The 23,183-nt window shown below is 40.5% G+C and overlaps 1 protein-coding gene across 1 annotated transcript in view; it reads right to left on the bottom strand.

Moving 5' to 3' along the window:
• Positions 1–19,518: 19,518 nt before the first annotated feature.
• RMI1 (RecQ mediated genome instability 1) overlaps positions 19,519–23,183 on the bottom strand; it is a 21,071-nt gene continuing 17,406 nt past the window's right edge. The window contains exons 4-5 of the mRNA XM_063423872.1: positions 21,059–21,213; positions 19,519–20,450 (exon numbers count right to left, since the gene is read on the bottom strand). Coding sequence (XP_063279942.1) covers positions 20,396–20,450; positions 21,059–21,213 — 210 coding nt within the window. The 3' untranslated portion in view covers positions 19,519–20,395. The remainder of the gene's footprint in view (positions 20,451–21,058; positions 21,214–23,183) is intronic.

The raw sequence follows: 23,183 nt of genomic DNA, 5'->3' as shown, positions 1-23,183 counted from the left end.
TGCCCAGCAGAGAGTGGCCTGATGCCAGTTTAAAGTGGTTCCTGCAAAGCGGCTGAAAAATGGGGCCATGCAGTACCTCACTAGACTGTGTAACTTTAATTCTTCCTCTCCTCTACTACTCCTCACAAGGATCCTTGACCCTCTTTTTCTATAGAGAGAAGTCAGCTTTCTCCATCCCGACCTTCACCCACAGGACATGCCTGTGGTGTCCCTGCAAATCACCCTTTGTGTAGGGACTGCTGGGCCTGGCAGGATTACAGTTTGTAGCCTAAAAAAAAAAAAAAAAGAAAAAACTCAGAACCTTCAGAAATCTGAAGTTACAGGACTATATTTCATCTATAACTAACCATATATATAATAACTATATATATAACCAACTAGATATCATTTTGGCATTTACTATTCCCAGCTATTTTTTAATATAAAAGATCAGTTTGGAAGATGACCAATGTGACTTCTCTCTTTAAGAAAGGCCTTCGATTGCAGGATTTGTAATTTAATTACAAAATTCTCATTCTCTGTGTGTCAGTCAGAATTAAAAATTATTATTTTCTTTTACCCTGTATGTAAATTTTTCCTGGAATATAATAAGAACTCTGTTTTATTCTTACAAATTCAAGCACAAGATTCCCAGCCAGCTTGATTTTCATTTCTTTTGGCTATAATATATTACCCCAAGTACATTACAAATCTATTACCTGTATGAGAGATGAAAATTTGAAAGTCAACACAGTGGTCTTTCAGCATGAATCATTATTAGAAATTAATTAGAGTTTACCTAAAGTGGAAAAGCCACATATTTATTGCTGACAGTGTTTAGCAATTACATCTTGGTTATTTACAACAACAACAACAACCCTCTTTTTCTGCCTTGGGACATGTCATTGTGTTCCAGAGTGTCTAACAGTGTTGTGGTATAGCTTTGGAATAAAAAAATAAGATTTTTTTCTGTCATATCGCCCACCAGGGAAAGCTTGATAACAGCAGGATAGACAGAATCCATAATGCAGCTAAATAATTTTATCATTATTCCCAGAATTTTGTACTCGTAAGGAAGTTATACATGACCATGAATGACAGAAAAGGAGAGTTTGTGCCCAGGGATAGGATCTGCTCTAGCCTCGGGAAAACCCACAGGACCCTGCCTGATGCTGCACAAACATGGAGTGCCCAGCATCTGAGGGGATGTAAGATGCTTCTCACTACCTATAATCCTCTTCTTACTGTGTCTTATTAAAGAAGATGCCTTGTTAAGCCACTTGTTGGGCTTTTCTCACTGAGATTCAGAAATATCTCTTCACTGGCTCACTCTCACCTCACTCCACTTTCCACCCCTTGTGCAGAACAACTCCTGGCATAGGCAGCCAATATCTCTGGAGAAGAGAGCTTGCTATTTCTAAAAGGTGTGTTTGTCATTAGAACTTCAAATAAGACCACCTCAGTTTTCCCCATTAGACAGCCACCCACAAGTTCAGCTCCAGACAGGCTGTACCAGATTCAGCACACATGTGGAGGGGAACATCCCATCACAAAGTGTTTAATCTATCCACTTCTTTTGCACATAAACATTTGTGAGTATAACACATTACCCTGCTGCCAAAGCTCCCAGATGTGCTATATCCTCTCTATGTTGGATGCTTGCAAAAGGGGATAGAAATTGTCCAAATAGGAGTGTGATATTTTTGAGGTCAGTGATATTTTGGGAACAGTCTTTCGTTCAGTAAATCTGTATACATTCAAATGCATGCAGAAATAGATCGTCATGTTTAGTGGCATGTTTAAATGCTAAATACTGTTAATATTGAAAAGACCACATCCTCAGAAAAGGGGACCCAAAATGAATTTTGTCTTCTACATTTTCACGGGCTCTCTTGCTTTACTGTCATTCATTTAAGTAATTTATTTGGAAGGTGCCAGGGTACGGTGGAAACCAGCTCAGCAGCCATTTCTAGTTCAGGTACTTCAGATGGCTAAGTACTGACTTTCCTGAACTGAGCTCTGAAATACTTGAGCAACAACATTAACAGTGCTTTTCTTTAGAAGCTTAGCATTTACATATGCAAGAAATTATGAAATTCCAACCCCAAAGCTGGGGGAAAAAGCTTTCCTTGCATAGCATCTGATGAAGTGGTATTCTGAAGCTAGAAGCCAGAAAGCAGTTTATAGCTATTGTTATTTTCAGATTGTTCTTCAGCTGGCACAATGTGGACATTATAGAGAAAGCCATCAAAACAAAGCTAAATATGGGTTTGTTGGACTCTGTGTTCTCAGAAAAATAGGTTTTCTGTAAAGTATCTTTTTATCAGGTCCTTGGGGCCACACAAATGAGTACACTAAGAACACATCACTCTTGCAGACACAATTTCCTAGACTCGTGTTTGAGCTGGAAATTTGCTTTAGTTTGAAATTTGAAGGCACAGCTATCTTACAGTATAGGATTTGCTAATTTTACAGCAACCAAAATCTGTCAATAAAATGCAATAGAATATTTATGTTGGAAGAGATCTACAGCTATCATCTAGTCCTCTTGCCTGACCAACAGGCTGACCAACAGGGCTGACCAACAGTTAAAATTAAAACACATGGTTAAGGACATTGTCCAAATGCCTCCTTGTCTCAGGCTGCAATGCAAGATGTGTATTCAAAATATGTATTCTATCACCATCTGTTAAAACCAGGTGGAGCAAAATTCTTTATCTCTTCCATGGCCCACCCTCCCTCCAGGGGGATCTCTTCTGTTCATGGCCCACTGAGTCTCACTGCATGACTGATGAAATTACATCAGCCCACTGTGAGATGCTCCACCCAGGGGGGGGAGCCAAGCATTCCTACCTGGATGTAATCTGAGATTCAGAACACCAGGACAGCCTTTTCCACTGGATTCCCAGAGGAAGACCAGACCCATCTACACCACCACTGGACCTTCAGAGGAAAACTACACACTTCTACAGGATGGTTGCTTCAACAGAACTGTAGTTTAAATTTTGGGGGGTCCCCGGGGAGTGCCCCCCGGGAGACCCTCAGGTCCTTGGGGTCGTGGGTGTTCTTGTGCTGGCAGGCAAAGAGACTCAGACGCCGGTGAGGTGCTGATGAGGTGAGGGTTTATTCAGAGTCCCACTCCAGGCAGGGAGCATGGTCCTGCGGGAGTGGGAGAAGGGAAGGGAAGAGGGGGAAAGGGGGAAGGGAAGGGGAGCATCTGGAGGCCTCCAGGGGAAGAGGGGCAAAAAGAGCGAGACCCCTGCGTTTGCATTCTTAACACAGAGATTCAAGGTGGGCGCGGTAACATTCTCCAGCCAATGAGGTTACAGATACACGATACTGCAGGGAGGGTACAGACTTGTGATAAACCATACATTTTCCAGGGGTGAACGAGAGCAAACCATTTCCATAAAATGCAATTCCACACAGAACCATGTCTGTCACGCCAGGAGGGCTGCAGCCCTGGACAGCTACCAACACCCTGACCAATGGTGCCAGGTTGTATTCTGACTCTGTCAGTGTTTTTGTACTACTGCATTTTATTTTTAATTTTCCTATTGAGTTGTAGTTCTTCTTTCCTTTTTAATTATACATACTAGTAAAGAACTGTTATTCCTGTTCTCATATCTTTGTTTGACAGTCCCTTAGTTTCAAAATTATAATAATTCAGAGGAAGGGGTTTTACATTTTCCCTTCCAAGGGAGGCTCTTGCCTTGCTTAACAGACACCTGTCTTTCAAACCAAGACACTCCTAAATTCTGAGAGTTCGGGGGCATCAGCCACCTCTTTACAAGCCTGTTTCAATGTTTGACTACCTTCTTGGTAAATAAACACTTTCTAATGTCCAGACTGAACCTACACTGACATGGCTTCCCATGAATCTTGTCACCAGATCCCAGGCAGAAAAGGTCAGCCTCTCCACAGCCCCTCATTAAGAAGCTGTACAGATCTCCACATCCCCTCAGCCTCCTTCTCTCCAAACACAGAGTCCTCGGCTGCTCCTCACAGGACATTCCAGCCTTTCCACTTCCAGCCTGTTTTTTTGGCTGCCTGGTGCTGCTGTGTCTGCTGCAGCCCGGGGTGGGGTTTGCCCTCCTGGCTGCCCGGGCACACACTGCTGACCCACCCTGAGCTGCTGCCACCAGCACCCCCAGATCCCTTTCTGCAGGGCTGCTCTACACACACTCCTCTCCTGGCTTTAACTTGTGCCCAGCTTCACTGCATCCCAGGGGCAGAATCTGTATTGGTTCTTGTTCAATTTCATGCCACCAAGTGCTCCAATCTATTTCAGATCCCTTTCTGAAAGCTGTGCAGTGTTCTTCAGCCTTGTGGTGACATCCCTAATTTAGGTCCCAGGAGGCAGCAAATTGCCATCAATAGACGATCTGGTCTGCAAACAGGTGTTGCCATTCCATACCACAAGGCATCACCAATACCACACCTTGCTGTTGTTTCCTCTTGCATTGGTCTTAATGCAGGTTATGCTGCAAGGGATATGTAGATTTAATAATCACAGTACCACAGCATAGCAGGGGGGCTGTCAGGCAGCCCAGCAGACTGTGCAGTCTAACACCCTGCTGAAAGAGGGCAGCCGGACTGCCAGAGCACATTGCCCAACATTTCTGTCCAGCTGAGATTTGAATGACACCAGGGACGCAAATGCTACAACATTTCTCAAAACCTCTTCTAGTGCTGACTACCCTTACTGTAAAAAAAAGGAAAAAAAAAAAGGCAGCATTTTCTTTTGTTTAAAAGGAACTTTCTGTATTTAAATAGATGCACAATGTCCTTTTGCTGGGCATCACTGGGGAGACGGCTCCCTAATCTTCTTTGGCCCTCCTTTGCCCATTGAGCTAGTCATTTTGGTTTAGAAGGCTAGCAGGCTGGTCACACATGATTCCCCTTCACAAGTCCTTGCTGACTGCTGCAAGTCACTTTTTTGTCCTTCATACACATAGAAATTTTTTCCAGGATTATGTCCTCCATCAGGTCCTCTGTATCCTCCCTGGGTCCTCCATCTTGCCCTTCCCCAAGGCAGGAGTTACACTTTCTCTTTTCTAGTCCCCAGTAACCTCTCCCAGTTGCCACACTCTTTTAAAGAGAATTGAGAGTGGTCTCATAATGACATCTGCCAGCTCTCACACTTGTGGTTGCAACCCATCAGGCCTCATGAGCTTGCATGTGTCTACTCTGTTCAAACACTCTCTAAGATGATCCTCTGCACTGAGGGTAAGTCTTCCTCACTTCAGATTTTTGCACAGGTCTCAGGGCCTGGCATTCCTGAAGATGAGCTCTCCCAGCAAAGACCAAAGCCAAGGAACAAGAGGGTTTTGGTTTTCCTAATTCCATTCTTGTACATTTAGCTGCTGTAGTTACCAAGCACATAGTTAGTCTTCATTATAGGCATTAGGGTTTTTAATTTTAAATAAAGGAAAAAATAGAAAATGGTCATGGCATTTGAACACCAGCAAAATTACAATCCACATCTCTATCAAAACAGGAAAAAAAAAAAAAAAAGAGTGCGTTTCAGGGTTTGATTTTGGTTTTTTGGTTTGGTTTGGTTTTGGTTTTGTTTTTTTACATGATGCAGTCTTGACTGTTCTTAGCTTAACATTTTTACACATTTTTTTTAAATTTAAAGATTGAAAGATTTTATCTTTTAAGTTTGTGCAGTATTTTGAACCTTGTAAGGTCACCATTTACTAGCAAAATACATTAATCAAGCAATAAGTAAATAAAAAGTTTCCTTCCTGAGCCTGGTTTTCCCCAGGGCTCAGTCTTGGACCAACCCTGTTTAGTACCCTCATCAACCACATGGGTGAGAGGGTCAAGTGTACCCTCAGCCAGTTTAAAAGTGACACCAAGCTGTATGGGAGTGTTGATCTGCTGGAGGGCAGGAAGGCTATGCAGAGGGACCTGGACAGGCTGGGTCAATGGGCTGAGGTCAATGGTTTGGGTATCTACAGGGCGAAGTGACGGGTCCTGTCCTTGGGTCACAACAGCCCCAGACAGTGCTGCAGGCTTGGGGCAGGGTGGCTGGACAGTGCCCAGTGGAAAAGGACCTGGGGCTGCTGATCAGCCATGGCTGAACCTGATCCTGTGTGTGCCCAGGTGGCCAGAAAGGCCAACAGCACCAGCAATAGTGTGACCAGCAAGACCAGAGAAGGGGCTATTGCCCTGTACTCCCACTGGTGAGGCTGCACCTCGAGTACTGTATCCAGTTCTGGGCCCATCACTTCAGGAAGGTTGTTGAAACAGTGGAATGAGTCCAGGGAAGGGCAACAAGGCTGGTAAAAGGTCTGGAGTACAAGTGCTGTGAGGAAGAACAGCTGAGGGAGCTGGGAGTGTTTTAGCCTGGAGAAAGGAGGTTCAGGGGAGACCTTATCACTCCAACTAAGAATATTCTGTGATCTGGAAAGAAATTAAATTAAATGTTTCAATTCTCCACAACTGCCTGAAAGGAGGGTGTAGCCAGGTTGAGGTTGCTTTCTTCTCCCAGGTAAGAGGGATAGAACAAGTGGAAATTGCATCAATAGAGGTTTAGATTGAATATTAGGAAAATGTTGTCAAGCATTGGAACAGACTGCTCAAGGAAGTGTTGAGTTACCATACCTGAAAATGTTTAAAAGACGTGTGATTATTGCATTTGAGGACACAGTTTAGCAGCAAACATGGTGGTGCTGCTAGGTTGCCAGCTGGACTTAGAGGTCTTTTCCAGCTTTAACAATTCTATGATTCATGATGCAGTGTCAAATAAAAGAACAAGAAATGGAGAGATAGATGAAGTTTTTATGTCACTCCTAATTGAATTTAAATACTAGGACACTATGATATTGAAAGAATTGTAAACAGGGAAAGATAATATGTGGAACTTTTAATCTAAACCAATATTTAATGATGTAACTATATTTTTGAGGTATCGTTAACTATCAATTTACTCTTTGTTGTTGTTGTTGTTGTGTAAGTAAAACTCGCACGTTGAATTGACACTATTACCTTTGGAAGCACCATTTTGAAGAACATCTGAAGAACAACAAAATCTTTAAGAGGAGCCTACATTTTACATTAGGAAGGTAATTATTTAAAATTAAGTAGCATTGGGATTTGCTAAGCTCTCTGCTTCCATGAGCTCAGAAATACCACAGAAAAATCTGCTGTTGCATAAGGGCATTACTCATACTGGCCACCTGCTTTAATGATCCTTCGCCAAATCTCTTTATGATCAGTTTTGAGCCCTGAAATGAGCAAGAATTAAGAAGCATCACTTCCTCAAAGGACTTTCATTTAAAAGGTGGGGAAATCAGTGTTTGCAGCTTCATCTCTTGATTTTCATTCTTTAATAGCACTTAGTACTTGCAACTCCCTTTCAGTTCACTCATACAATACCTCCACATATTTAGAACTTCTTAAACGTAGGCCACCTTTACTTAGTCTTTTACAGAAGGGAAAAAACACCAACTATTTGAGCACTCTCCAGACACCCAGGTTGGAAGTTGTTGACCACACTAAAATGATTAAAAAGTTTTTCATGTCATAATGGAAACACCTTGCACAAATGGCCTATCTGTAGTGTTTAATCTTTTTTACCAGACAGGAACATAGCTGTGTTTCATGACACAGGTGGGTATAGCTCCAAAAATCTTTGGAAAAGGAAAAAGTATGATTTTTGAATTTTTGAGTATTTACTCATTTGTGCCTAATCCCTTTGTATATGACAACAAGATAGATCCGTTTTCAGTGCTTGCACACCACTTTTGGTGGACTTCTTTTGGTTCCTGCTCCTATGATGAGGACAGAAAGGCAGAGTTACAATCTACTGTTCTGCTCAGCCAAAGAAACTGCAGTGCTACCAGCTCCTCTTCTTGTGAAAGTCAGAATTATTTTATCAGGAACTGAAGTGACAGCAGTACCTTGCCCCTTCCAAAGAAAAATGCTGCAAACCAAGAAAGAAATCTAATCATGGAAAAGAACCAAAGGGTCAACACATAATGATCAATTCCTTAGTTACTTGATCAGCTATACAATATACCATACGGGGATTCCCCTGCCCTTTCCAGTGTGATGCATTAATAAATAGCAATCTTTAAACAAACACAACTGAGATGCACTCCAAGTGCACTCCAGGACTAAATGGGTCTTGTTAATGAAAGAGAATGTTGTATAACATATGCCTGAGGAGGTTCTCTTTGCTTCTTGACAGTGGTTGTCTGGTTAACCTAGATATGCGTATATTTTAAATGCTGTTGGCAAAAAAATTGATTAAATTTAATGCTATAGTAAACAGGAGGCTGCAGCACATAGGTCTACAGTAAAACAACAGATGGCACAGCTTAAATCTATTTATTAGCAGTCACTTGGCAAGGAGATTGGAAAAGAGAAAGAAAAGAGACAAACAGATGCCAGGTGTAATATGATAACACTTGATACACTAGTTCCTCTAAAATATGTTTCATTTTCTTGTCTCTGTTAGCCTTCCACCAGAAATTTCAAGAGTCTACTGTTTCTAATTAGGAATCTTTAAAAATATGCACAGTGCTTACTCTGGGATATGTTGAATAGCTGGTTTTCTACCACTGAAAACAGGAACATTTTTATTGCTTTAGCAGAAAATCAGGGACAAGAAGCAACACAAAGTCTTCAAGCAATGACGGACAGCTAGTTTGCCATGGCAAAGCTGGGTAGCTTAACTGCTTTTCTGTCTGTTAACTGCTTTCACACCAAAGTCTCTCCCCTATTTGATTTTGTAACACTGCACTGTAGTTCTTTCTGAATTAGGGTCATCTTTTCACAGGAATTATTCTGGTTTTCTCTGTGAAGTTATTGGAGGGGTTAAAAAAATGTTCTTAGTGTTTTAACTTTGGTTTTAACCTCGAAGTCCTAGTGAGCAATACAGTGATCTTATGTGTTCTGAAGATAGTTATTCTGTTATTGTTCCCTTTAGAGTTAACCAAAATGGAAGTGCATTTTTTTCACTCAATAAGGCTGTCGACTATGGTGTTAACAATATGGTGATCATCTCACTGTTTTTTTCTCTCTTCTTCTTTCAAAGGTTTGGAGTTCGTGGGAAACAAGCTAGCATGGTCACTGTTAAATCAAACTCACCTTGTATCCTTTTGTAAGTGTAACTTTAATTCTGAGTGATACTGATGATAGGAACAGTATCCCAGCCATGGTCAAAGTGAATTTCTATTTCATGTGGTATCACGCTCTGTTATTGTTTCTAGGTAATGTGGCCTCTCTTTCACATGGCAGCCTTTTCAGGCAGCTCCTCATTAGTGCAAAGTAAGAGCTGAAAAAACTACAAAAGTCTCAGATTACCTCTTTTGCATTGTAAAAAAGATGCGTGGATTGATAAATACATTAGGATGTGTTATTATCCATTATTCAGTTCTACAATTAGTGAACATCTGGCATGGGGAAGATAAGATGCCTATTTACTTACCATCTGTATTAATGTTGATTTCCAGCAAGCAACAGCGAGCATGCCACTTTCACCTGTTTAAAGGAGGCAAGTGTGGAACAAAATTAATTTAACTAGTATTAAGAGCTACTATTAAGAGATTTAAATGTTATCTTTAAAGTAAATATACCTATTCTCAATGTATAGTTTATATGAGATTTCGTTATGCACTTGAAACAATACTAACAAGGATTGTGAAAGGTCAGCTTATTTCGAGTTTACAGAATAACAAGGTAGAGAGGTATAGCCCTGCTGGAGAGTATAGCTAGATAAAAATAATTTTGTTTTGTCTAGCTGATCTTATCCAGTAGAGCTGAATCATGCTGATTTTCCAATATAGTTAGAAAAAAACCAACAAAACAGCCTCTTCTGTAAATTGCAGTTATGAAAGCCTGATAATGTTTGTTTGACCTCTGTTGGCTGTTGATTTGTTCTATGTCTTTGGCCTCCGAATTTAACACATTTCCATTTTAATGTGCAGACTAGAGATTTGAAAGAAACATATGGATATATCATGGTTGCAAATCACCAGTAACTTACAGAGAAATTAAGTGTTGAACAAAATTAAGAGGAATAGATTACTTGTTAAGAACAGCCATAAGAACCTCCATAAATTCACATCTAAGACTGCAAATAAAACAAGTGGCACAGTTGAAAATACTAATTAGTAAAGATTAGTTAGACTAGTATTCATGGAATAAAGGAAGATTATGCACAAATTTCTGGAGTATTTTGCATTAATATGTGCAGGGGTGTGTTTTTCTCAGCATTGAAGGAGCTTCTGGATGGTTTACTAAAAGCTTTTACATACAAGGAGCATGTAAAAGTTGCAACTTTTACATACCAAAGAGTATATTTATCAAGAACATTGAAGTTTTGACCTGATGCCTTAAGTTTTAGCTTTCATATTTTCCAGATTTTGTACTGTATTGGTACATAACTCTCAACTTCATATGAAGTGTTAGCAAGATCTCGCCACAGTTTAGTTAGACAAAACAATCCTTTTCCAGCTGAGAACCAAGGACACTGTTGCAACCTCAGGCCCAAAAAGAATAAACAACAGTGAATTGAGGACAGCAATCTGGGAGGATGGGATTTCATAACCTGAAGTTGTAATTGGACAATTAACTCCAATATGTAAATGGTCCAGAAGATACAAAAGTGTGAGAACTTGTGGCTCAGAGTCCATCTTGAGTGTAGCCTTGGCCGGGCTCTTGCACTGCCCATTGTGTATCCTTTGAAGGCCTTTTTAATAAATACCTACCTTATTCTTTTAACACTGTCTAGCCTCTGTTCCAGGTAGCCTCTCAAGGCATCAGACCCACATATGTCCAAGTAATCCAGAATGCTTTTTAAAAAGGAGTGGACAGAGAAGGAAATAAAAAGAAACTCTTATTAGAGACTACTGAGGAAGAAAAAAGAAAGACATCTAAAGAATATGAAATATTCTTTAATAGAATAAAATAGAATTAAATAGAAATAGAATTAAATCATCCTTGTTCTGTATCACATGATAGAGAGGGATTAAACTATAACTGGATAGGGAAGCTGGCTGTACAAGTGCATGATGAGATGCACATGTACCCAAGAGTTGGGCTGCTGAAAACATTGCAACAAGGGATGGGTGGATCGAGCTGCCAAGGTTAAAATGTCTCAGACGGATCTGGCTGGCAACATAGGGGTGAATTATTTCTGACTTGGTGTATACTTACATAAATATGTGTATATATACACACATTTATGTAAGTATACACCAAGTGTATATTGGAAGGTGTAGGATCTGGGCATGATGTAAACGGTATAGAATACAGGGTGGATATAGCCCTAGTTCCAGCAACGATGGAGTTAATTTTTGCCATAGCCATGAGGGAGTGGAGCCCTGTTGGCATGGCTAGAAGGTTGTTCTGTACCATCTCACATCATTGCTGTGAGTGGGGCTAGGGGACCCTCTGGGAAGAAGGGCATGTTTTCCAGTTGAACAAATATGGCAGATGGAGGGAAGCAGGTGTTTCATCAGCAGATGTTTCACTGGCTTGGACTTTGTGAGCATTTTACATGTAAATCAGCCTCTCTTTGTACTCTTTTTCTATTATTGTTGTTGCTGTTCATTGTTCTTTCCAGTAAATTGTTCTTATCTCAACCCATGATCGCTGCCTTTTGTGCATTCCATTGGGGTGTAGGGAGGGGAAGGGAGAGGTGGTTTTAGCACAGTTACTAAATTGGGGGATACCATACCTAAACCATAAGAGTCTTATTGTCCTGCACCCCAATACCTCTGTACCTAGCCCCATGTTGACGATCACACCATAGAGGAAGATCCTGATGCCATATTAAGGTTTATTTGCACAGAAAAATCACATGATCGCATTCTGACCACCTTTGATTTCCATTCCTATTTTCCATCAATCAGCATCTGAGTTCTTTGTCACAGATCTGCCAGAGACTTCTGCTGCCTGACCATAAGCTGAATTATTTATCTTCTTTAGGGTACAAGAGTAGCTCACAGGGGATTCCAGACCTTTTCTCAGAAAAGAAAAGGTTTGTTAAAGTCTGTTAACTTAATTATTTGGAATAATAATTTCCTGAGGGCAGAGTTCACCAATATGCTCCCCCTCTGCTCTTCTGCATAAGAAAGAGGAAATACAGTCCTTTTCAATTCCTACTTTTTCAGGAATCCCTAGGAAGATGTAAATCTGCCAAGGATTGCAATACTTCTGCCTGAGAGACCAGTGAAGAAGACTAGGAGTGTGTAGAAGTGTGTGCCAGCAGTTCAAAAATTAGCACCTGCAAGCTTGAATCTCCAGCCAAGCCCTAGTTAATTTTGGGCTTTTGGAAGTAGGTAAATAGACACAGAATCACATTTGCAGTCACTTCTAAGTGGAAGCTACATGGGCTGTAGCTTGGTCTCAGGGACAGTATATTGAAGGGCATGGGAAAAAGCTGTTGATTTTGTTTACAAGGTGATATTTACTTGGGGTTGTGCCTGAAGTCTTTAAGAAACAAAATGTGTCACACTTCTCAGTCACATGTCAACAAATAGGTAAATAACTCAGTTCCATACCTTTCCTGGTTTTCTGGAAACAGATGAAAGAAAAAAAGTACATATCTGTATTTATATAAAAATCTCTACACCTATACACTTTCACATTTTCATGTACAGAAACTTTCATGATGATAAGCACACTTTCATGATTATAAGCATGGTGGCAGCTAAGCTAAGTCCGTGTTTCTGACAGGAGGTTTTAAAAGATGTAGTAATATCCTTCAACATGCCTGTAATACTGGAACCAAGTTCTAATTTCTTACACCTACCTATTTTCCTTTCTGGAAATAGCTTATAATAAGCAGCTTCAAGATCACATGAACCTGCAATCTTCCACCTCACTGCCAGTAATGGCTTTATCACTTTATTGTTTGCATTCTAAGTTCTGTTTCTGTTCCAACCAACCCTTCGTCTGCACTCAGAAGCACCAAATTTTTCCAAATATTTCTGAAAAGTTTCTTCCCACACTTACAGGCAACATAATATCCTATCTGGAACTGTGTGTACACTCATTGAAGGACAATAAATGGTATTTCCCATCTGTTCCTTGAAAAACAAATTCAGAGGCTGTGTGATACAACAAGCAACCACCATGAGAAGTTTTTTTGTAGTACAGCCTGCACCCCTCCTCCCAGTGTTCTGAAGAAACAGACAGACACATTCGCTGGCCACAGCAAATCTTGAGAATCCTGTTGAGAGCTAGTAATTATACTTTTATCAGTGGTAGATATTAGGTCTCCAGAGATAAGAATTTATTTTCTGAATTTCCAAAACAGCTTCCACTGTCTTTGAAGGTAATTTTTAAGCATATAGAAATTCCTGCTGTTGTCCTGGGACACCTTCACCTAAAAAGATTAACTCACCATGAAGTAACACTCTAATTCGAAATTTGATCCAGAAAATTTCCAGCACAAACTTTGATGGGGTCCAAGAGGCTTCCTGTCTATCTTTTAGCCTTAAAAATTCAACCTTGAATTTATGAATTTGAATGTTTTTTTGCATGCAGTTGGCCAAGTAAACCATGTGAACTTTGGTCTGCACATAGCCATCCACGAATCAGAATACACTGAAACCTGAATTTTGGATGCACATATGTATCTGTGAGGCAGAATTGAACCTGATCATTGCCCAACCTTTGGTGCCAGGTGCCATAATATGCTGTGGGTATTAAAGTTTCACACACACTGTACAGAATGATTGCACTGATTAAGTCAGACAATTAGAGAAGGCTTCTAGCTATCTTAATGAACTTTAAAGTATCATTATTACATACCAATAGGAACATTATAACATTCTGAATATGATTTATTTGTGGTGTCACTACTTTCAGCAAAATCAAAAATGGATATGGAAGTCAAATTTGAATAAACTTAGATCATAATTTCTGTATATAGGTATATCACAAGTAAGATCTAATTGATCAGATAATATTTAAATCAGTAAATCTGGTTGCAGCATTTTCAAAAAACACATTTTTGAGAGAAAACTTTGATTGTCCAAGCTGAAGTATATATAAGACACTAAGACACTTAGCTCTTTGGAGTTTTTTTTGTTGGAAAGGTTTCAAACATCCTAAGTCAGGCAGTTATTTCTGCTGAGAGAAGATGAAATTGAAAATCTGAATAATTTATTTATAAAATGCTATTACATTGCAATTTTCCTTGTGAAAATTCTTTAAAAGTTTTGGTTTTACTCCAGCACAGATGAGAAACAAACTTGAGAAGTTTGACTGTTACAATGAAATGGAATTCTAGCTTTTTACAGCTGTAATAATATCATTGTTTTCCAGATTATTACAAAGCTAGACTCAAAATATTTATTCAGACAACAGTACTTTTTAGAACATCTTCTGGTAGGACATGTCAAGAGCAATTGATTAAGCTTTGCAGTATTCCAGCCAGGAACATCACACCTTCATACTATAGAAAAGAGAGAGATTTATTAATTTCCTGACAAACTAGTAGCCTACCACTATATCTCCTAACTGTTCTTTAACCTGAACATAACGAATATCAGATTCTAGGAGCTAATGACTATCAGTAAACCAATAGAAAATATTATTGTTCACAAAAGGAGTCTCTGTAAGTCTCAGAGGAATATAAGCCAAAAAGAACCCTTCAAAAGGAGTCTCTGTAAGTCTCAGAGGAATATAAGCCAAAAAAGAGCCCTTATTTAGTAAGTGACTTATCTGTAAGTATCTTATCTGAGCTATCTGTAAGTGGGAAATTTCAAAATAATTTAGTTTCTTTTTTAAAAAAATAAGACAGTTCAGTATTGAATCATCACCTTGGATGATTGGTTCAAGGATCAGAAGCACAGATAGTGCTTTTCTTGGTCATTCTCTTGGTCATTCCAGTAGCAAGAAAGAATAACAAAAGGAACAGGCAGACTGATCAGTCCAACACATGGATACAAGTCTGATGTAACTTGACAAATTTTGGGATTTTGACTGTGGGATGGTGTATTTAACACCTGGTCTAGAAACATCTGATGGTATGTACCCTTCTCAGAGAAGGAAAAGGGTTCTAGCACAGGAGCTAGCAGTACTCATTGGTAGACCTTTAAACAAGTTTTGAAGCAGGGAAGGGACAAAATCAGGCTTGCCAGTGATAAGGAATGGCATGGCATGCCAAACCTTGAGGAACTGACTGCTGGAGGCATCCTTCAGTCTGCCCCAGAAGGTGTTAACTACAGTCAACCACACTTGAAATGTTTCTACACAAACATATGCAGCATAAAGAGCGAGCAAAAGGAGCTCAAAGCCTTGGTCCAGTGCCAGAGACATGACATCACTGGAATAAGTGAATCCTAGTGGGATGAGCCCTGTGAGTGTTGTGCCATGTTGGATGGTTACAGGATCTTTGGGAGGAATAGGCAGGTGAGGTAGGTGGGTGACATTGTATGTAATGAAGGACTGGAATGTATTTCTGACAGGAGGTTTTAAAAGGAGCTTGCAATTGTCACTAGCACAGCTGAGAGCCTTTGAGGAAGGATTGGGGAACAAACAAATAATGTGGATGTCAGCGTGAGGTTCTACTATAGACCTCCTAGCCAGGATGATAATGCCAATGAATTATTTTTCTAGGAACTAACAGACACCTGTAAATCAACTGTCCTGACAGGGGACTTCAGCTTGCCAGATGTTAACTGGGGAAGCCACAAAGATGGGCACAACAGGTCTAGAAGATTCCTAAACACCTGAATGATTGTTATGGGTTGAGGGAGAACTTTAGACAAGCCCTGCCTTAGGACCAGATTTTTGGCAGCAGCTCTAAATCCCTGCACCTAAATCACCCTGTTTTGCAAGTTCTGAAGGATATCCAATCAGGTCTATTATCAAACAAGTTATTTACTGAATAGAAAGGAGATTAACAGACAAAAAGACTTAAACAGAGTTATTTACTAGACAGGATAAAACAGAAGGAACTACTAGTAGACTACATAAAATAGTGCATGACATAAAGGTACCTATATTATAGCTAGCAAAGAAATAGTATAGATTAGAAGTCAATGTAACTTACCACTGATGACAGTGTATGATAGTGACAATAGTCCTTTCTCTCAGCCCCCAGGGGAATAATTGTTTACTAGGCATCCTGATTTCAGGGAGAAAATTCCACACATTTTAGGGAATGTGCAGACTTTTGCTTTGTGCAAGTATGGTGTAGCTTTTGTAATTTTTGAATTGAAGTGTCTGTCAGAAATTCAAGCTTATCTTTCCACATCTGCTTCCACAGCAAGATGTTTACAGTCAGTTGAAAGCATCAATCATGTGGCACTGAAATAACTCACAGCAAGGCAAACTGTCCTGATTGAGTTACTTCACCAAGCCTCATCTAAGGCTTATATGAGAGAAAGTGCTCTGAGTTACTGCACCAGCTAACAAACAATAGATAAGCTCTCCTGTGGCGGGGGCAGAAGTCCTGCTACCATGATAACTTCACTTTAGTACATATACTAAAGGAGCTGATCAATGCTCCTTGATATGTTGCTTGTTAACAGAGAAGGTCTCATGAGTGAAGCACAGACTGGTGCTGTCTTGGTCACAGTGACCCTAAAGTGATCAAGTTTAAAATCTCTGTTGTCAATTGGAAAAGTGCCAGCAAAACTTCATCCCTGGATGGGGCAGAGCAGATATGAGGTGGCTCAGAGTAATAATGAGAAAGGTCCCGTGGGGAAAATGTTTTTGAAGGTGCTGGGATCCATCAGTGCTGGTCACCTTTCAAGCATCTCCTCTGAAGAGTACGGGAATTGACCAAGGGAAGCCAGTTGTTGTGATGTTTCTGGATTTCAGTAAATCTCATGGGATCCTTCTGGACCTAATGTGCAGCCCACAGCTGGACAAACACATCATGGAATGGGTGAGCACCTGGGTCACAGGTTGGGCACAAAGGGTTACAGAGAATGGGGTGACATCAGAATGGGAATCTGTCCCTGGAGGGGCTCCACAGGGCCCCATCCTCGGCCCTCTGCTCTTCAACATCCTCATAAATGACCTGGACGCAGGACTGGAGGGGACACTGAGCAGGTTTGCAGATGATACAAAACTGGGAGGAGCTGTTGACTCCTCCAAGGGGAGGGGGGCCCTGCAGAGAGACCTTGACAAATCAGGGCTCTGGACAATCCCCAGCCCTATGAACTTCAACAGGGGAAAGTGCTGGATTGCTGGATTCTGCATCTGGGATAGGGCAACCCTGTGTGTATGGACAGACATGGGAATGAGACATGGAAAGCAGGGCCATGGAAAGGGACCTGGGGGTCCTGGCAAGTTGAACTTGAGTCAGCAGTGCCCTGGCAGCCAGGAGGGACAACCCTGTCCTGGGAGGCATCAGGCACAGCATCACAGCCAGGCAAGGGAGGGGATTGTCCTGCTCTGCTCTGAGCTGGGGCAGCCTCACCTCCAGTGCTGGGGCAGTTTTGGGTGTCACAACACGAGAAGGATCTAAATCTATTAGACTGTGTCCAAAAGAGGGCAACAAAGATTGTGAATGGCCTTGAGGGAAGCTGTGTGAGCAGCAGGTGAGGGCACGTGGTCTGCTCAGGCTGGAGGAGTCTGAGGACAGACCTCATCACTGTTACACCTTTCTCATGATGGGAAGAGGAGGGACAGGCACAGATCTCTCTTCTGTGGTCATCATTTTGAGGACCTGAGGGAATGGCCTGAAGCTGTGTAAGAGGAGGTTTAGGCTGGATATTAGGAAAGTTTTTTTACCGTGATGGTGGTTGAACACTGGAACAGCTCCCCAGGGAACTGGTCATAGCACCAGCCTGACAGAGTTCAAGAATTCAGACAGTGCTCTCAGGCACATGGTGTGACTCTTGGGGATGGTGCTGTGCAGGGATGGGAACTGAATTTGATGAACCTTCTGGGTCCCTTCCAGCTCTGGATGTTTTATGGTTCTATTCTATGAGTCTATTATTGTAATCAAGAGATGCATCTTTTATTTATTATATAAGAGACCACTATTATATCTGAAAGGTGGAGTAATTATTCTAAAAGCATTGATCAATTTGTTAAGAACTTTTAGGTAAAAATATAGAATCTTTGTTGTTGCCATAGTAAGATTCACCTCATATAGCCTTAATCTGCTCACTGATACAAATACCACATCCTTTTACTTAATTTCAGGAAAACATCTCAGAAGAACTCTAGGCTAAAGGGATGATAAATGATTTTGAGATGGAAAATTGAGGTGGATTGATTAGGAGCAATTTTTTATGTTTTACACAATAAAAAAGATGAACTGCAGGATTTATGGAGACAATTTGCAGAGCAACCTCTTCTCTCTAATGGCTCCTAGACTAATGTAGAATCACACACCTAGAATGTAGAGAAATCCACTTATGCAATCACACAATTTAAGCAGTGAAGAGAAGTAGTGGGTTTTTCCATTACCTTTTATATTAGCTTTGCTACATTCCACCTGTGTAATTTGGGAGTGCTTATTTTGAGAGTGCTATGCCCCTTTAAACAATTCTGTAAGCATAATAAAGTTCCACTTCAGAATTTTTCAAAGTAGACTAAGGACATTTTAAAACCCTCCATAATTAGGGACATAACCAATCTCATTAATTCCTGGTGATCTACTGCAAAACTAAATTATTTGCTAAGAGGTCTAATAAATTCTCATCTTTAGGAGCAGGAAAGAACATTTCCTGTATTTCTTTTGGAACAAAAACTAGATACTATTCTCTTATGATTACTTATTTCGTCATTGTCCTGGAATCTGCAAATTTTCTTATTAGTACTGTTTGAGGGTTTGGGGTTTTGTAAGAGGAAATAGAGTTCTATTTAAATCAAGATGGGATTTCTTTTCTTTTAGGACTGTTCATGTTATAATAGATAGCTTTTTGTTGCTAGAGAGATAGAAGGTATATCCTTAGCTCCACTCATTGCAGCAAGTCACAGTGCACAAAATAATTATCTTTATGTTCCAGATGTCTCCACTCAGGACCATTTCTATTAATTGCTGGAACTGCATTAAAAAGAATAACATCAGTAAAAACAACCCTGGGAGCAGAAGTTGATTCTGTGCAGTGCTTTAAAGTTTTGTTTTTTTTTTTAATTGAAATATGAACTTGTTTTAAAAGGCATTTCAAAAAATACCCAGAAGGAAAATGCAAACATATTTGAAGTAGGTATTCTTCATTATTTCATACTGAAAACAAACATCACTAGATGTGTCACGTTCCCTAGGAAGCTGAAATACTTTTATACATTGTTTTCTGATCTTCTGATGAATGTAGGCAATAAATGCAATGTGTTGTGACACTTTAAAATATTTTTTATGTTATAGCAAGACCAAATTAAAGAATTTATTCAGGAATAACTGCTTGAATTCTACATTACACATACAAAGGCCCCCCAAAATGTGAAAAACTGTTATAGCTTTTACAGTAGGATAATTAAGATCTGTACAGAGACAATAGAAGAACTGAAAATGCCAGCTTATTTCTTTTAATTACAACAGCTTTACTTATAAAACATAAATATAGCTAACAATATTGTCATTGCACAATGCTCTGCTTTAAAACATCAGAGAAATCTGCAGCTTCCTGAAATCTGTATCAATCTTAACTGCAGTAATTCAAAAGCAATGCTAAATACCACCTGCTTGTCTAAATACTGATTTGAATGCATTATTTAGATACCGTAAGAGCAAGGCTAGATTGATAGATATAACTGATACATCAGTGTTGTTGTATTTACAGATATTTCAGCAGTGCCTAGGGTTTTAAAACAGGCCTCACAATTACGTGGTTGGGGTGGGTGTTAGGGGAAAAGAAAGATGTTAGTAAATATAAATTTTACAAAGGCACATTTTAATTACCATATTACACATACATAAACACAGGGCATAATTTTTAAAAAATAATTAGTATCTCAAAAACATGTCAGTAGTTTTGATCTGCCTGCTGCATGTGATGGCAATCCCACTACATATAAAGGATTTACTGACGACTTAGATAAAACGAGCTAAGTAAATCACCCTTGAAAGGAACAAGACTTCTCCAAACCGCACTGAGCTCATCACCTACTCCAGGAAAACCAAGGAACAAGTGAAAAACAGGCTATGATATCCTATTTGAACAGCAGGAACTGGATTAGCAAAATTCTTGTAACGCAAGAACGAACTTGAATTTTAATGTCAAAAGAGAGTCTGATAAGCAAGGTTTCAGATTTAGACAATGTAAATGTGTACATAGGTAGAGATAGATATAGATCAATCTATACTGATATTTAAAGCAAATTTACTAAGGAAGCAACTTTTGCAAACTAAGAGAGATTGTATTTTAAAAGTAGATGGTAAATTTGAAGACCAGAAAACCTCAGGTTTTTTAGTACTGGAGGTAGTCATCAGCACTTAATGTGGATTCAGTTCTGGATTTCTTAAAGGTTTCCCTTTCTGCTACTATGACCATCTTTTCTTTTCCATTTCTTGCTTATGAATTGCACAGGCTGCAGACCTAAAATTAGAACCATCCAAAGAAGCCCATTTTATATCAGAGATGCCTTAAAATATGATTGCTAAGGGACAGAAGATGGGTCAGAAGAGTTTCCCAGCACAAATAAGACTCCACTGGCAAAAGGTGCCTTGGTGATTCTACATAATAAATACAGAAATTATACAGCTGTGGATAAGCAAAAATGGCACTTTTGTAGGTCATAGCCCACTTTGTAGGGTAAAAAAGCCTTTCTAATAAACCCACTTTTTGTAGGTCTAACTGCATCCTCTCAGGGGTAGCTTTCGGAATATCTCAGGTGTTGATATTCTTCAAAAGGAAAACATTCTGTATTTTGACCCTAAAAAAACTTTACAGCTGCTTATAATTTTACAGACATGGGAAATGTATTTGAAGGGATCTACCTTTTTTATATTCTTTCTCTCTAATCTCTATGTTCATAGGCACTGCACTTCCAGCCTGGCTGCCTGTCCTTTTCTGCTATACCACCAAACTTCTATTTATTTCCAGCCCTGACAGTTTCTAGTCTTCCAACATTTAGCATCTGCCCATTTACCACCATCTTACAGTTCATGTGCAAGCCCTTTCCTATAGCTGCTCAAGTTTCTCACCTTAGTTGTTCTTCTCTTTTTCTTCTGCAGGCTTCCACATTTCCTTTTCTCTGTCTATCTGGGTTTTGCTTGCCTCTTACATCTCCAGTTTTTACTTCCTGGTGTCCTGTCCAGGTACTCAGAAATTCAGGACTGTCCTCTGCATCTGGACAACCCTTGACAAAAAAAAAAAGAGATTTGTTGTAGCTTTCATGCTTTTCCTCTAGCCTCTGCCTTTTCCTTACTTTCTGTCCTTGAAAACTCAGTTGTCTCCACTTCATTTGCCCATTTCTCTCTTTCAGAACTTGAGGTCTGTGGTGCAGGAAAATTTCCTCTCCTCTTAGCTGTTGTGCTAAGTGCCAGAGTGCCACTGGTGCCAGTGATAGCAATTATAAGGAGTCCTCAGCAGTCATTTCAGTTTAAGTGGCAGCACGCATCATGCAGCCCAGTTAAAGCAGGGTGCCTTTACAGGGAGGGGTTGTGTGTGTAAAGTGGTTACCAACACAGACCCTACTTTCAGCAGAGTATCTATAACATAGTGTATACCAGAGCAAGATGGTAGTGCTGCCTCTCTTCCAGCTGTTATGTGGTTACCTGAAATAAAATAAAACCCAGAATCCTTGACTCTACAGGAAAGTGAGTGTGAAGAAAAATTTTGAGAGTATGCATCCTCAGGCTTGAATATCAGTAAGTAAACAAAAAACTCAGTATTTTTGAGATGTAATACAAAAAAGTAGTTACACAAGTCTCCTGCTTCTTGGAGCAGAGAAACCTGCTCTAGTCCTGCTATTGTTTCCCCATTGACTTCTTATTCATCACTTAAAATACTAGAACAAGAAGGAAACATGATGGAAAACTGCTGCGTCCTGATAATCTTCATGTTGTAAAATAATCACCCAAAATTGTGTCCAGGATTGTAAACCAAAAACTAGAAAACCAGATTTTTCTGGACAAAGAATTTTTTCTACTTGATTTCCTGTATCTGAAAGGGCAATAAGCTGGAGACAGCAATAAGTTACTGGGGTACCCACCCCCTTGAGGTGGAAGATAGGGATGGGGAGCAGAATGAACCTCCTACAGTCCAAGAAGAAATGGTCAGTGACTTACTAGATCGCTTAGACCCACACAAGTCTATGTGGCCAGATGGAATCCACCTGAGCGTACTGAGGGAGGTCTTGAAAGAGCTGTCTGAGCCCCATTCCATCATGTATCATCAGCCCTTGTCAGGGATCTTAGATGCCTGAAGGTTGGCCAATGTGATGTCCATCCTACCCTTTGGTCAGTCTGGGGACCATGGGGAGTCAGTCTGACCTTGGTATCAGGAAAAGTCACACAGCAGATCAACCTGAGTGTCATCGCATGCCATTTGCAGGACAGCCCCGCCAGGAGGGGTTTGTGGAAGGTAGGCCCTGCTCAAACAACCTGATCTCGTCCTGTGATCACCCTGTGAACTGGGTGATCCTCTTAACAGTCAGGGAAAAGGCTCTGAACATTGTTTACTGGGACATTTCTTACAGCATTCTGCTGAAGAATCTGGGAGCTCATGTCTTGGATGGGTTCACTGTTCCTTGGGTTAAAAATTGGCTGGATGACTGGGCTGAGAGTACTGGTGAATGGAGTTACATCCAGTTGGTGGCCAGTAACTACAGGTTCCCCAGGGATCAGTACTGGGACCATGCTCTTTAATATCTTGATCAAGGATCTGGATGTGGGGATTGAGCGCATTCAGTAAGTCTGCAGGTGACACAAAGTTGGGTGGGAGTGCTGATCTGCTGTGTAGGAAGTGTAGGAAGGCCCTGCAGAGGGATCTGGACTGAGGCTGAGAACAGCAGTATGAGGTTCAACAAGACAAATGTGGGGTCCTGCAACAGTCTTGAGTCACAACAGCCCCAGGCCGCCTTACAGACTTGGGGCAGAGCAGCTGGAAAGCTGCTTGGCGCAGAAGACCTGGGGGTGCTGGTTGATAGAAATGAACACACGCCAGCTGTGCCCAGGTGCCCAAGGTCAGTGGTATCCTGGCCTGTATCAGCAACAGTGTGGTCAGCAGGACTAGGAAAGGGATCAGCCTCCTGTATTTTGTCCTGATGAAGCTTTTGCAGGGTAAAAAAGCCTTTCAAATAAACCCATTTTTGAAGGTCTAACTGCA

Source organism: Prinia subflava, chromosome Z, assembly GCF_021018805.1.
Source record: "Prinia subflava isolate CZ2003 ecotype Zambia chromosome Z, Cam_Psub_1.2, whole genome shotgun sequence".
Lineage (NCBI taxonomy): Eukaryota > Metazoa > Chordata > Aves > Passeriformes > Cisticolidae > Prinia > Prinia subflava.
Note: the sequence above shows the minus strand (reverse complement) of the source record. Positions and strands in the feature narration are given on the sequence as shown.